The 15,795-nt window shown below is 29.0% G+C and overlaps 1 protein-coding gene and 2 long non-coding RNA genes across 11 annotated transcripts in view; 1 reads left to right on the top strand and 2 right to left on the bottom strand.

Moving 5' to 3' along the window:
* Positions 1-7: 7 nt before the first annotated feature.
* Positions 8-14,377, bottom strand: LOC126841604 (uncharacterized). 7 transcript variants are annotated; one of them, XR_007686206.1, is made up of 13 exons: positions 14,166-14,377; positions 7,107-7,166; positions 6,961-7,039; positions 5,734-5,833; positions 4,344-4,457; positions 4,154-4,234; positions 3,653-3,847; positions 3,483-3,562; positions 3,287-3,406; positions 2,192-2,303; positions 1,102-1,900; positions 287-660; positions 8-189 (listed from the first exon to the last, which is right to left on the bottom strand). It is a non-coding gene; the product is annotated as an uncharacterized LOC126841604 (long non-coding RNA). The 7 variants fall into 7 exon arrangements; XR_007686205.1 differs by lacking the exon at positions 14,166-14,377 and adding an exon at positions 7,949-8,072; XR_007686207.1 differs by lacking the exon at positions 14,166-14,377 and adding an exon at positions 7,825-7,843.
* Positions 10,189-11,375, bottom strand: LOC126841605 (uncharacterized). Its single transcript, XR_007686209.1, has 4 exons — positions 11,306-11,375; positions 11,074-11,212; positions 10,568-10,758; positions 10,189-10,478 (listed from the first exon to the last, which is right to left on the bottom strand). It is a non-coding gene; the product is annotated as an uncharacterized LOC126841605 (long non-coding RNA).
* The window catches only part of LOC126841603 (uncharacterized), a 58,359-nt gene continuing 54,837 nt past the window's right edge, over positions 12,274-15,795 (top strand). For 2 of the 3 annotated variants that reach the window (XM_050578191.1, XM_050578190.1), the window contains exons 1-2: positions 12,274-12,592; positions 13,493-13,638. In XM_050578191.1, the coding sequence (XP_050434148.1) occupies positions 12,471-12,592; positions 13,493-13,638 (268 nt within the window). In that variant the 5' untranslated portion in view covers positions 12,274-12,470. Of the gene's footprint in view, positions 12,593-12,801; positions 12,930-13,492; positions 13,639-15,795 lie in introns of those variants that run through there. The other variant, XR_007686201.1, reaches the window with a different exon arrangement.

Genomic DNA, 15,795 nt, shown 5'->3' with positions numbered 1-15,795 from the left:
CTGTCGACTGTTTGTTCGGATTCACTGCGGCTGTTCTCTTTGCTAGTTCCCTCTTGCGTTTCCTGATCTTCTTTCTCCTGCGATCCAGCACTACAATGCGTGCTTTGTCCGTGGTGTAATCTTTTTGAAGTTTGTTGATTTTATACAAAAAAATCACTGCTTGACGTTGAGCCGAATCCATCTCTGGTGCTAAAATAGAAAAAAAAAAACGTCAACATTAATATCGTAACAAACGGTATGTCACGGTTAGGTATAATCAGCGATAATTATTTTAAGTTATACTTACTGAACGTAACCAGCGGTTTACCATCTTTAGTAGGAATTGTTATTTTGCTATGATTGTACCGTTTGCTTTCGGGTTCTAAACAAATTAACCTTAGACGAACTTGGTTCGTACAAACCGCTACCGCCTCAGTTTTGGAAGGCGATTTGGACTCGTAGAAATGATGTTCGCGATCGGGTTGCTGTTAAGGTTGATGGCGCATGGCGTTGAAAAACCCTTTGCTCGTGCTAGGCTTGTGTATGTCGCAATCAACGTTTGGATTCTTCACCCCGTTTCTTCAGCAACGACGACAGTTTTTTGTCATCAACGATTCTTCTCTTCTTGAGCTGGATCTGCTCGTCTTCGGACGACAGCGTTGACGACAACGAATGGTAATACTGAATAAAAACAAGAATAAAATGTATTCGATTATTAATTTGGCAAAACATCACGAACTATCTGTGTACAACTATCAATTACAGATTAGTAATCATATTGTTCATGAATAAAAAAAAAAAATTAAGACAAAAAGTGTTTGATGGCATTTTTTGAATTATTCTATTAATTCTTTGTGAATCCCTGAATTATTTATGGATAATTCATTATATTCAAACATAAAATTAAAGCCACCCAATACTTAAACAAGTTTATTGCTTTTTCAGATATCTCCATAACAATAAAATACCTAGTTAGTTTGAACATTTAGTGAGTTGAAATTACTGAACAATATAAAAGGAATTTGACTAGTCATTAAAAAAAAACCCCAGAAACAGCTCGATTATAATATATATATACATATAAATACACACATTATTAACAAAAGTATTTTAATAGCTCACCATTGGTAGTTCCTCTTCGATTTTTGGTTTGGCTGTAATTTGGTTAGCAGAAGCTTCTCTTTGGATTTTTTAAATAATGGCGTTTTTTCCTTCCTTTTTTTTTAAACAGTAGCTTCTTTAAATTCCTTTTTAACCTTGCTGTCCTTAGGAAGATCTTTTGATTCAGCCAGTACAGAGTCACTTTTAACAGTAGATTTGTTTCGAGCACTATTACCAGAACAAGTAATTGTTTCTTCTATTTTCGTTTTACTTGGCTTTTTAGTCACAGACTCAGTAGCCATTTCCTTTTCTTTCAAAACGATTTCAGACTTTTCTTTTTTTCTGTCAACTTTGTGTGGAATTTCAATGTTGTTCTTTAATGTTGCTGCCACCTTCTCTTCTACCCTTACGGTTTTCAAAGGCTTTTTTTCAGACAAACGGTTCCGTTTTCTTTCCGATTGTTTCAGGCCTGTATTTTTTCTTATCTACTTTCTTAGCAACATGTTTATCACTACTCTTCAAAGTTAAAGCAACCTTGTCTTCGACTTTTAAAGTTTTGGAAGGTTTTTTTGGTGTCACCGGTTCTTTGACAATATCGGCTTCCTTTATGAAAGTTTCTATTTTTTCTTTTTATTCCTTAGGTTCTAATTTAATGGCAATAGTCGTTTGCCTGTTCTTATCAAAACTGCTAGAGGGTAACGCTTTATCCACATCATGAATGATACTGCGACTAAATCTGCTTCCAGATCTCACTCCTCTAAGATGACTTATCATCAAGCAGCCGAGTTTTTGGTAGAAATCTTCAATACTATGTAGATACCTAGTACAAACAAAGTACTTATTATCATTCGCTGTTCATCAAATTAATTTCACATACATCATAACTCGTATTGTAATAATTTTTAAGTATAAATTCAAAGTGCATTAATTTTTTCGGTTTTATAAAAACATTTATAAATTATAAATTGATTTTTTCCAAACAGGATGTTATATTATTATTTTTAAGTTTACAAGGGTAATTCTTTTTTTAATAAAGTTACACGATTATTACAATATTGTTTATTTGTTCGTGGTATACTAGCGATATTTAATATTACAAACATACACTTACTGTTGGTAATATTGTTTGACAGAAGAAACACGGTTTGTGGCCAATCCTTTGTGCCAGTTATCCACTGTTAACATTTACTGACTTTGTTAAAACCGCCCAAGTTAATGACAACCTAAAACATAATAAAACACTTAGAATACGACAACTGAATTCTATATTTTATATACACATAACACATCATTGTTACAATTTCTGTACAAATAGTTATTTAAATATATTTAAAACTTAAGTATCCCGTTAAAGATAATTTATTTGTCCATAAATATATCAACTATTTTAATACTAGTATAAATCGAATTTAATAATTTCATTTAGTTTAGTAATTTAAAAAATGTTTGAATAATTTGCATACATCTTCGGACTGACAATCCGTTCCGGATAGCGAATTCATCTAGAAACAATCTCATGATGGCAGAGTTAGACCTTCAAGACCCGTTAAGCCACATCATGATGTTATAATAAACATTGCATAAGATTCATCAATCAATATCAATCTATCATGTATAACTTAATAACACACCAAAAGCAATTCAAACATATATTTTCTTCGAATCTATTTTGAAAATTGTGTCAACATAATAAAACACTGTATCAGTTAGTTTTATTAACAGCTACTGTACTGACAATCATTAAACACCCAATTGAATGTTCAATAGATTCTATTTACGCTAACGTGTACTTTAAGCTAAATTAAATATCGATTAAATACCTTGAACAGTTTGTACACATCAACATTTTTGTCGTTAATCATGGGTGCTTGGTTTTTATAGGTGTCCCTCGGACATCCATAAAATTGAATAATAGTGCCCAAAATGGTCTTCAATAGATTCTTAATTGGAGTTCTAAGAAATGTTGATAATTTTATTGTAAACAGATAAAGGATAAAAATAAATCTGTAGCATTATGACAGAACATGATAAGTCAAAGCGGAATTATCTGTAAAAGCGGTTCAGTTATTTGACTAACAATGTTAACAAAGATGGAAAATTATATTTCAAACGTGGCAAAAAAAGAATTACCTAAAATTTATAAAGAAAACTAACTAACTTCTGCCTTAATTACCAAACAGAAATGTATTAAATTTTAATTTTTTACATCAATATTATAACGCCTTCACTGTCATGACACAGTTTTTTTCGAGTCCAAACAGTAAGTCACGGTCCTAATGTGGCCGAAGTTCATCTTTGTCCAGATATAAAATCGCTTTTTCAACAGCTATAGAAATTTGAATTGTATTAACGAAAAGATATTTATAAAAATAAAATAACAATGCTATAATTATAATAAATACCCGTTTTTAAAGTAGGATTTTCTACTTTGGGGGCTATTTCTTTTGTAAATTCTGTAATTTCTTTTTTCAAAACTGTACAGCTGCAAATGGAAGTGTTGTTATGGTTAATTTATAAAAATAAACACATTAATAGGTTATTAAATTCAATTAGAATTATTTCATCAACTCACTATTTTCCATCTTTAAAAGAACGAACCAAGTAGTCTTCCAAAACGTTTGTTTTGACTGCAAATTGTGCAGTAGGCGCTAGCACTAACCCGGGAAACCAATTGTCTCTGACTTTTTTTTTGTTATTGAACTCTATGCACACCATGTTACCAATGTCTTTTTCTTCCATTTCTAAAATGTCTTCCTCTCCACTTTCCCTGTAAAAAATCAATCAAAATAAGATTATTCACACTACATAAAACCTTTTGTTAAAACTTAAAATCATTGAATACAATACCTAACTATTGAAATATAAAAAAGAGCATCAATTGTTTAAACAATTAAGATTATTTAACAGCTAAACTAAGTTTATTTAAATTATTTAGTATACAGTTAAGAATTAAGTAAAAATAAATTGTACAAAGATTTTTTTGATAAAAAATAAATATTGAATACATTTAAAAGTCTAAAATATCAAAAATAATAACTAATAAAATAATAAAACTCTTAGAAATTTGTCGTACCAACAGTGTTTTGACAATAGTCCTGTATTTTTTGAATTGTTCCTTCTTATAACTCTTTCTTTTCATTACATTTGCACCAATCTACAAAAAAAGAAACGCATGTTTTCTTGATCATACCAAATTTTGATTTAGCACATATTGCTAAAACACAAAACCTGTATATGTATATATATATATATCATAAACTAACCTTGCATTTTACTGATTTTGAGGTTTTCCTGATCTTTGCATCACAAAATGCTCCTTTATACTAGGCACTGACCTCAGTACCGACAGCAAGAAGTGGAGGTTCGACCAAATTCACCTAATCACATAAAAACAATATTAGACTACATCAAAAAATAAGTTTGTAAGAGTTAAACAATTGCATTAAAAAAAAAAAACTATAATGCTTTCCAATTAGAATATTTATAATTATATAAAAATATAACAATAGCATGCATTGAAAAGTTTGCTGGACTTAAAATATAGATTGTGAAGCCTAAATAAAATAGTGTACCTTGATGTTTTTAATAAAAATGTCAAATTATGTGTTCACATTACTATTTTACCTTAGAGTAAATAAAAAAAATGAAAATAGTTTACTAAAAGTATGTGTTCACACTTAACGTAACAATATAATCCAATAAGATATTTTTACATAATTATATTTAAACTGTTCAGTATCAAAAACATGTACATATATTTATAATTTGTAAATAGCGTATTAAGGAAATTAATTATAAACTATACACCATTGTGTTAAGATAAAAAAAAATTCACAGTCACAATTATAAGTATTGTATGACTTAAAACAATTAATACATTAACATGACAGTTGTGTGTTAGATTTCATTAAAATGTAAAGAAGAAACTCACAATTATCCATTAAACAATTATTGAGGTGTTACACCAATAGAATAATGTAAAAAATTAGTTTTTTGTACATAAATAATAAAATGGAAATAATAAGGGTGCAAATCTTTGGTTGACAAATAGTACTCAAATTATATAGTATTTCTCAAAATTATACTCCGGTCGAATAATATCCCTAGTCTTAATCAATTGCTTTCAAAAACCTGAGTACCTTGCGGTCGAGTGAGTATTCCCAAAGAAAGATTTCCGAATGACCATTTATACAGTTTAAATAGTGGTAGATTATCATTATTACATTAGGAGATTATCTTTTTACAGTGGTAGGTGATTTTGTGAGGAAGGAAAGTAATGCTAATGGTCATTATCATAATTTGATATCTGCTTGCCAACTACATAGAACCTAGAGACCACCACTGAAAAACCCCAACCATTTATAAATATTGATATTATTGTACATCAATAACCATTTTAAATGAACAAGAACCAAAATATAAACAAATATTGTTTGCAAAAAAAGCAATTGAATTTAATGTTAGAAATCTCCAACTACAATACTAGGATATTATAAAATTACCGTTATATTATGGGTTTTCAATATTGTAAGTAGTTAAGGGTTAGTTTAAATTATTCCTATTATTATCTGTTTGAATACTTATTTAACGGTTTGGCATAAACTTCCTGCAATACCTTTTTAAATTAATTAACTTTCAACAATAAATACTAACCATGATGATTTTTGTGTTTGTTTTCGTGCACAATATTATTACTAATTTACAGTCGCGTCCGTTAAATCAAATTATAATGTATATTGAATGTGATTTTGATCTGTAAAAAAACAAAAATTCAAAGTTTATTTATGGTTATATAATAATGTTATTATTTATAATGATTGAATTTATGAAACTTCTATAAATTTCAAGTAATGTCAAGTAGGTATCAAATTATCACATATTATATGCACATTATAATCATTCATAATATCATACAACTAAAGCTCGAGTTGATTTTGATAAAAAATGGTGGCTTCTTGGTATTTCTAATACAGTTTGTACATATTTAATAATATGGTTTATAACTTCTAGGTAAACTTTAGTGTAAAATACAATATAAATGTGTAAGACATATTATATAGTGTGCAGTTGTTTATCTGTAATTGGGTTAACTACTAACAAACTTAGTAACTACAAAGCTATAAAATATCAAAGATAAGAAGATAGTGTCGAAAAGTCTGTGGTAGATTAATTGCCCAGCAGGCAAGATACAAGTGTTTCATTTCCAGTCATGCTGATAATTTTTTTTATAGTTTTCCGAGTCATCAACATATTGTCTAACTTAGAATAAGCTTAAAGCAAACAAATGTCAAAAACTTAGCTATATTAGTTATTAGGTATGTATGACACACGCAGAGATGCTTGGGGATTTGTCAATATTTGTTACTATATTATCCTAATTTTTAATTAATTAAAATAAATTGACAATGCTTTTGACTGAAAATCACAAAAATATTATGTGTCAAGTTTACTATACATGATGGACTGCCATAGACTACTCTACAGAATGGAACTATAGTATACATTTATCATTCTTGTAACGTTAGTAATTATGTCACCGAAACAAATATAATAGTATAGTTGATGCAGTAGCTTGGACTTATCATAAATTTATATTTTAAAATACATACGCTTTAAATGTTAAGATTTTTATCATTAAATTTATAGGCTAGTTAAAACTAATAATTGTTTGCAATGCCTAATCAAATACTGTACTAGAAAAATAACAGTTTTTTGGAAACAAATTCGAGAAATATTATAAAGATGGATACAGTTGTGCGTTAAACAGTCAATAGACAATCGGTTATCAAGCGGACAAAAAAAAGTGTTGCGTTGAAATGAAAAACAGCACTTAGCCGAGCATACAAACAATTTACACAATATTAGATTCATTTTACTCACCATATAATGCCGCTTCTTGTTTTCTAGTATAAGAGATCGACCGACGAAGTCATCATAAACGTGGACGATGCATTTGGATCTAGAAATCAAAAAACTGAAATGATGCGATGGAATTTCGAACGTTTATTGTAGATAAAACGTATTACCTTGTCCGAAAAATAATTGCGTTTTAGTTGTTACCCGCGTTAATTCGTATCTCAAATACACTGTAAAAAGAAAATTTAACGACTTTTTTTTGTACTTTAAAGGCCAGCTAAAGCCACTTATAGTAGGCGGTAGCTGTGTAGGTAAATACAAAATGTATTTAATCAATGGCTATTAGCTGAAGACAATTTATTAAACGGCTCATTTACATTTTACACTAATCGTCAATCGACGACGATTTTGATAACCGAATGTGGCCAAAACATAGACCTATAAAGAAATGGACTGAGAGTAGAGAGAGAGATCGATATCGTTATAAAGAGACAGAGATATTTGTCAGGTATGGCATTGAAGAAAATATAATATCACGGAAAAATAGTAACATGATAATACCCGATAACGAAATTTTAATATTTAACATATTTAATTAATTTTATTTATAGGTTTATGGGCCAAAACACTGAACTCAATATATATTTTTCAATTCATAATTTTTTAAAATAATTATAAACATTAAAAATTGTTTTTATGATCTGGTAACGAGTATCGTGTGACATAGTTAAAATAAATGATATACTCTTTGACTTTCAAATATGAGCGGGCTGACGGTAAACAGCAAAACCAATTGAAATATTGAATTATCGAATATTGCACTGCAATACATAAATATCGAATTTATTTATAAAACTTTTTAACCTATACACCTTATAAACCTCATACCTCAACTTTTTCCTTATATTTGTTTTAATTTTTTTTTATTGCAGTGCCTATTGTACATGTTATATTCGCATTTTACTCGTAACTTATTTTCTTATCGTAATGCTCCCTTGCGAGCCGTACGTACCTATACTTAAAAATAAAATTCCACATATTATTATAACAAAATAGCGTACGAAATGTCCGTTATTATTTTGCCTACGGTATTTATTGATTATTATTTTGATCGTGTTATACTCGACTGAATACTTAAAATCCGTTTAGCTGTGTACCGGGTGATTGGTTAACTATGGACCACTCAATATCTTAGAAGATATTAGACTTTTTTAATTTTTTTTTTTTTGTACTATTATAGTTATTAGGTGGGACAAATTTAATGTATTTTTCAAAATTTTAACACCATCCCTTATGCGTTAAAACCATATCAACTTTAGATTTTTAAATGGTAACCCCCAATTTTTTTTTGATGATCGTGTTTATTTTTTTTAAATTTAATTTTAGGTGTAAAAACTAGCTAAATCAGACAAGTACTTTTAAAGTTATAGCTTAGTACTACACTATTATAATATTAGCTTATATGAGATGCTTTTATAAGTTTTACAGCTAAAGAAAAAAATCGTTTATCGCCGGATCTCACGTTTCACAAAATAAGATTGATTAACGACACGGTTGTAGATTAAAGTTAATAGTTGACGGTCGTCGGTCACAATGAAAACGAACTAATAATAAATCTATAGTAATATTTATATAGGTAATGTCTCCTTATCTGTTTTTTCTGTAGTGTTCCTAGCGGTGCGGTGTACCTGTACGTATTGAATATTAGGCATTAGCTGCTGTTAACAAACAATATTATAAGCCCTAGTAAATAGTTTTTTTTTCAATTTCAACCATAGGTTACCGTGGTCTAATCACGGTGTTATATAAAGTGTATACCGTGGTTCTACCAAAACAATTCGTTACTAGCGTAGATTAATATCAACACAGAACAAATTATTATAAAAATACGACTACTTGAAAACTAATCAAAAAGTTCATTATTCTAATTTTTCAATTATTATGGTTATTTAGCGTCTTGGTTTTTACTTTAAATATTTAGCGTCTTGGTCTAAATAAGTATTACTTGTACTGGTGTCTTAACTAATCAAATTATTAATTCTGTTAGTGAAAATATTTTTAAAAAAACTAATAAATAACATTTAATTTTTTGTTTTTTTAGTATAATATTGTATTACATACAGTTAATAGTTAATATGTACAGAATATATACAGAAATAAACAAAAACTAAACTTAATATGTACAGAAACTATTTTAGCATTTTTGTTCGAACTGGTTTATGATAGGTACATAAGATGTCAAACAACATCTTTATAAGGCATCTATTGTGTTTATTAAAATGTTTAGATAACAAAGGATTCCATAAGAAATACGTTCATCCAATACTTGTGCACTAAAATAAATTTTCATTTTTATAATTTAAAGTTGTAACGCGTCAATTTTAACTATTTCTAGTTCAGTATTTTTAATTATTAAAAGCTGTATTTATTTATTACTAAATTTATTTATTACCATTTTTACTCTTTATTATATTACCACCTTAAGCCTATACTGCATATATTTCATAGTATTGACTATTCTTACTTATTTTAATGTGTTCATATGAACAGTAAAAGTATATTTCTTATTTAATAAATGGTTGTTTTTCTCGTTGTACGAGGTATAAGCAAAAATTTAGAGTGAATGATAAAGTACAATTTTTTTTGTTTTTGTACGGCTTTTTTAACAGTCATAAGCTTAAAATTCAATAATAATATTACTAACAAACATTTAAATACTATATTATGTTATGTTTATTATGATAATAGTAAAATAAAAAAACAAGTAACAAGATAAATAATACGCTTATAAGATACGAATAAACATTTTTATTTGCTAAATCATATTAAAAAACTAAGACTAAATAAAATTAACATATCTATAATTAACTTGTAAATAATAGAGGTACAACATATTGCTGTATATAGTGATGTAGTTATAGGAAGTTATCTAGGGCGGTAAAGTTTGTTTGATGATTTCCCACTAGAAGAAATCCATCTCCATTTACTTATTTAAGTTAAAAAATATTTATAAGTATATTCATTCAATTTACTTTTTTACACTTAATCCCATAGTTAACATTTTTTTCTTTCTATTTTGTGTTTTATAATTTTATTTACTTTATTACTTATAAAAACTTAATCGTAAACCACTAGAAAATTGTCAATAAATTCTGTAATAGCTAATGCCAAAACTATGCCATCATGAAAATAATTTCAAGATTTGGATTAAGACAATAACATATTTTAGAAATATTAACATTCTCAGCAGCATTTTAGATTAAATTAATATTAAATAAAGAATTCATCATTAATAATTAATAAATAATGTATAATAATTATAGATATGTTAAGTATATGTGTGTTTAAATACTTAGAGTTTAAAAACTTTATGTCACTTTTAAAATGATAAAGTACTTTTAAATTATTTTATTGAATTACATCTTTAGCTGAATAACTAAATATATATAGTTGTCTAATATTTGATTTGAACTTGTGAATCCATCTTATTCTTTTTACTGACTTAATGGAAAACCGTTATCTGCAATAGTGTGCCACAGTAACTAAAAAATAATAATAATAATAAATTGTTAGAGATGAATTCATAGAAATTAACTAAGTTATTGCAAACTGATGATCTTATATATTTTACCTTAAAATAAAACACCTATAAATTTACTGAAAATTGAATACCACAACATTCGACAATGTATTAATGGAATTAGTTTAGACTGATTGACTACAATAATATAATACACCAAATTTGACGTTGGTAGTAGTGTAGTTGTAGACAATAACAAATATCAATTTAAGTTGAGATAGTCCATATTAATATTGAACATACTGAAACATATAATTAAAATAAATTAAATAGGTTTCTTAGATACTTAAATAATCATATGGTTAAGCAACAAATATCAGTATACACATATATTTTTTATAATTATACAAGTATGATAATTTTTAAGTTAAACGTTAATTTTTAAGTAGAGCATTATAATTAAACATATTAAGTATGATAAACATAAGTAATCCAAAAAATGTATTATGTAAAAACATTTTATATGTTCATGAATAATAAAAAAAGATTAATTATATTTTTCTAATAAAAAAATGTACTTATACAATACACCTATATCAATAAATACATTATCTTACCTATTATTGATTCAGTAAACGATGATTGAAGATTCAATTTTTTCATAAAAAATTTTATATTTTTTCTTTGAATTCAGATACCAATATGTTAAAACACAAAACTACACATTTATAAGTTTCTCAGAACAAAGACATAATACTGTAAAAATAAAAGTTTTAATTAAAATATCATCAAGCATAATTCAAATTATAATAATTTTTTTTTTAAATAACATTTTATTATTATAAGTACCTTTAATTTTGATATTTGATGTGCATACATTTTATAAGTAAGGTTTTAGGTTTTATAGACTTGTCACTTGATCAAAACTCCATCTTGGTATTCACATTGATTATGGATATTTAATATCAATGTTATTATTTAAAACACAATAAATGTTGACAAGTTCATAGATCTAGACTCTAGTAAGTTATGATACTATATTATTATAATATACTATGAAATTAAGACGTACAAATCGCAAGAATAAACAAAATGTGTCAAATTAACCAAAACAAATAATTGCTAAATGCTGGAAAAATATACACAAGATATTGATAACAAATAAAACATATTTTACTACCCATTTTACTACCATATTATCCTACTATTTTACAAAATAAATGTAAAAGTGTGTAGTGGTGGTATATTTGTCAGTCGATATAGCGGTTATCATTATTATTTACTATCGGTGAATTATTTACCTAAAGTAAATAGTGTTTGGTACGGTTATGATTTTTAAACGCTACAATAGCTATTGTCAAAGTTAATTGTCAATAAATAATAACAGAGAGCAGTCACATTAATATGTTAGCGTCTCCAAGATATTTAATTTATTTTTTACACTCCCTTTAATTTTAAAACTGTGTAGCTCGTTAACTACTCAATCGATTTAGCTAGTTTTTACGCCTAAAATTAAATTTAAAAAAAATAAACACGATCATCAAAAAAAAATTGGGGGTTACCATTTAAAAATCTAAAGTTGATATGGTTTTAACGCATAAGGGATGGTGTTAAAATTTGGAAAAATACATTAAATTTGTCCCACCTAATAACTATAATAGTACAAAAAAAAAAATAATTAAAAAAGTCTAATATCTTCTAAGATATTGAGTGGTCCATAGTTAACCAATCACCCGGTACAATAGCCTACACTCTATATCATGTTGAGTAGCTGTATTGATTTTAGTGCCCGGGCGCGCTATAGTCGAGCTCAGTGACCGTGAAACGTACTATAGTTTGAAGTTTCACACTCGTGCGGTATTGATTAATTTATGTACCTATAGTCTACAGATGGGCGATGGCGAATGCCGGATGCCCAATTAAATATTAATACATTTCTCAATTTCTAATATATTTATTTGTTGTTATTGTTAACTTTTGCACCGGTTTGTTTGTGCGATTTTTTATTTCAATTATGAACAATTCAAAAAGTGTTTCATACCGCAAATGTGGTGTGAAATACCGTAAGAATAGAAATTCGCTACATTCAGCTAAATATGTAATTAGTCACTTCACGTTACCGAAGGACTCTGAAAGGTTAGAATATTTAAATTAACTTCGGTATTCTTATTGTCTTCTTTCTACTTCTGCAATTCGCTATTTTTAATCAAATGCGGAGACCGTTTGACTGCGTATTGAGTGTTGGATGTTAATAAGACAGCGGTAGACAGCACATGACAAGAATGCCTTACCTTTTTAAAATATTAAATAATGTAATATATCACATAAAGTATTTTATTGATTGAGAATTGTGTCCCCGAACTGGCTGACAAAAACGTTGTCGTTAAAGATTATTTTGAAGACAAAAATATGGTCCTGAATGTTAATCGTAGAAACAGGTTAACAAATAATGCTGTCCCTACCCTCTTTAACGGTAAGATATTTGTAAAATTATTATCAATAATATTTTCTAGATAGTAAAAAATATATACTGTGTATAATATATTTGTATATTGTATTTGTATTATATTTTTGTAAGGACTAACGATTATTGGCGTAACTGAATTAGGTCATAACCATAGCATATTAGTAGTATTATTTTTATTTGCGCATACTTCTTCTTCCGCCCTAACTTTTAAACTTGTATAACTTTGAAAAAAAGTGGTTCAAAACTGGTTATCAACTAGTCAACACTTTAGGTAAAATATTCTTAATTTAATAAAACATAAACGTTACCTTTTTGAGTTTCAAAAGTTGATATTAAAAAAACAATTTGGTAGGAACATACAAATTTGTAGAAAATATTTTTAAAATTAAAGAGTTACAAGTCTTTTGAAGGGCAAGTGGTGATTATAATATAAAATTAATTTTATTATTTATTATATTTGTATTTAAAGCTTCTATTTGTTTGTTAATGCCTTACCTTTTTAAAATATTTAATTATGTAATACATCACATAAAGACGTATTTATACTGATATACTTTTTATTGTTCTAGACGTGCGATGTGGATTGAGAATGGTGTCCCCGAAGTGGCTGACAAAAACGTTGTCGTTAAAGATTATTTTGAAGACAAAAATATGGTCCTGAATGTTAATCGTAGAAACAGGTTAACGGATAATGCTGTCCCTACCCTCTTTAACGGTAGGATATTTGTAAAATTAATATCAATAATATGTTCTAGATAGTAAAAAATATATCCTGTGTATTATATATTGTAAGGACTAATGATTATTGGCGTAAATTAATTAGGTCATAACCATAGCATATTAGTAATATTAGTTGATATTAAAAAAAACAATTTGGTAGGAACATACAAATTTGTAGAAAATATTTTTAAAATTAAAGAAGTTACAAGTCTTCTTTTGAAAGGCAAGTGGTGATTATAATATAAATTTAATTGTATTATTTATTATATTTGTATTTAAAGCTTCTATTTGTTTGTTAATGAGGTATTTTTATTAAAAGAGTTTTTTTAAACATTTTGTATAGGAATTGAACAGCTATTTATTAAAACATTTGTATTTAATTGAAAATGTTTTAAAACATCTAAAAATATATGGTTGAGGTGTATAAAACTGAATAAATAAATAATGTTCACAGCTTAGTTCAACTGTAGATTTTTTGGAAGTATGGACAATTTTAGTGCATTTCAATTTTAAATTAGTTACCGTCTCACTAGCTGTGGTGGTTTTATTTTCATTAGCATGTCATTCTACTTAAAAAACATAATATTTTCCTTCAGTCGCCACTAATAAAATAACTTCCTATTTTCCATTGAATTTACACTAGCACCATCTGAATCAACACTTTTAATGATACCCAGGCACTAGAGGTCTGTGCGGTCCTAATAAAATGGGACCGGACCATGAAATTGAAAAATACTACTTATCCGGACCGGACCGACACGTAAAATATTATTTTGTAACTCGGACCAACCCGGACCGGGTTAAGATGACAATTTTTTTTTTAACCGATAACGCGATAGGCGACAAGTGATAACGATAATATTATAATCAATACTAGTATAAGTGTATTATGTGTACCGTGTACGACAGACGACAGTTGGTTTTCAGTTTTTACCTGGCGTTAACCGTTTGTCAATCAAATTAACTGTAGTAACCGGACCGCAAAAGTCAGGATCTATAAACAATATACATTGTATATTATACAATAATTATTACTTGACTAAAAGATCATTTTTTTTATATATATATATATATATATGGTCAAATGAGATGGGTCATTACTATTTACTCCTTAATAATATGTGATGCTGGCCGCACAATAAATATCATTAGTTGTTGTGTATTGTATACACATTTTGTTAATGTTGGCGTCAATGAGAGGCGATTTTTTTTTGGGCGGGGATTTGTCGCGTGACGTTTTGAAGTGTAACCGTTTCATTTAATTGTCAAGGACCTGCATAGCCGTGCAACGTTGCACAGCGTAGCGAAACGTCGCGCAGCAAAATGTTGCAAATTGCATATTTTGCCATCGATCGGCTCTTCTGAAGGTGAAGTTAAATACGGTTAGGTTAGGTTGGTCGCCGGTGTTACGGTCTCGGCCAGTATCGTTACTCGTCGGCCGACACCGGCATGGTCTGCTGCTTGTCTGTACGCTGTCGGCGGCGGCGTCTCTGATTCGGACGGGCGGGTAGTGGCTGATAAAACTTAAACGTTGCATAGCGTTGCGAAACGTCGCGCAGCAAAATGTTGCAAAATGCATATTTTGTCATCGATCTGTTAGGGGTAAGTTATGTACGGTTAGGTTAGGTAGGTCGCCGGCGTTACGGTCTCGGTTAGCCTCGTGACTCGTCGGACGGCAGTGTACGCCGTCTGCGTCTGGTCCCTTCGCCGTCGGCGGTTATAGTGGCGGTGACACGGAGGTGTCTGCGTTCAGCCCCCTCGCCGCGCCGTCGGCGTCGGTGGTTGGGGTGACGAAGGCGCGGGGGCATCTAAGCTTTTACCTGGCGGGTAGTGGCTGATTTACCAAATTATCAGCGCGGCAGCTGTAATAGTGATTATTTTTTATCATCACATGAGTGTAATTCTTTCATTATTCATTATTGCATTAATTATCTCAATATGAGTGACATTACACTATTATCCCTGTGGTCAGGGAAGAAAGAATTCTACCAAAGGCCTCACACCTGCCATAAAAGGCGACTAAAGTGACGTAGAGCCCTCCGTTAAGTGGCCTTTTAACAGGTCACTTCTTCTTGAGACACACCTTCCCCGGCCCGCAATTAGCACCCAGTGCTACTAGTCGGTCCGCGGTCGTAGGGGATCCCTTCGGGAC

Source organism: Adelges cooleyi, unplaced genomic scaffold, assembly GCF_023614345.1.
Source record: "Adelges cooleyi isolate 19-005CV unplaced genomic scaffold, UGA_ACOO_1.1 ACOO_flye_CR_arks_rails_tigmint_CR_PRNA_397, whole genome shotgun sequence".
In the NCBI taxonomy this organism is placed as follows: domain Eukaryota; kingdom Metazoa; phylum Arthropoda; class Insecta; order Hemiptera; family Adelgidae; genus Adelges; species Adelges cooleyi.
This window is presented reverse-complemented; position numbering and strand designations above follow the sequence as displayed.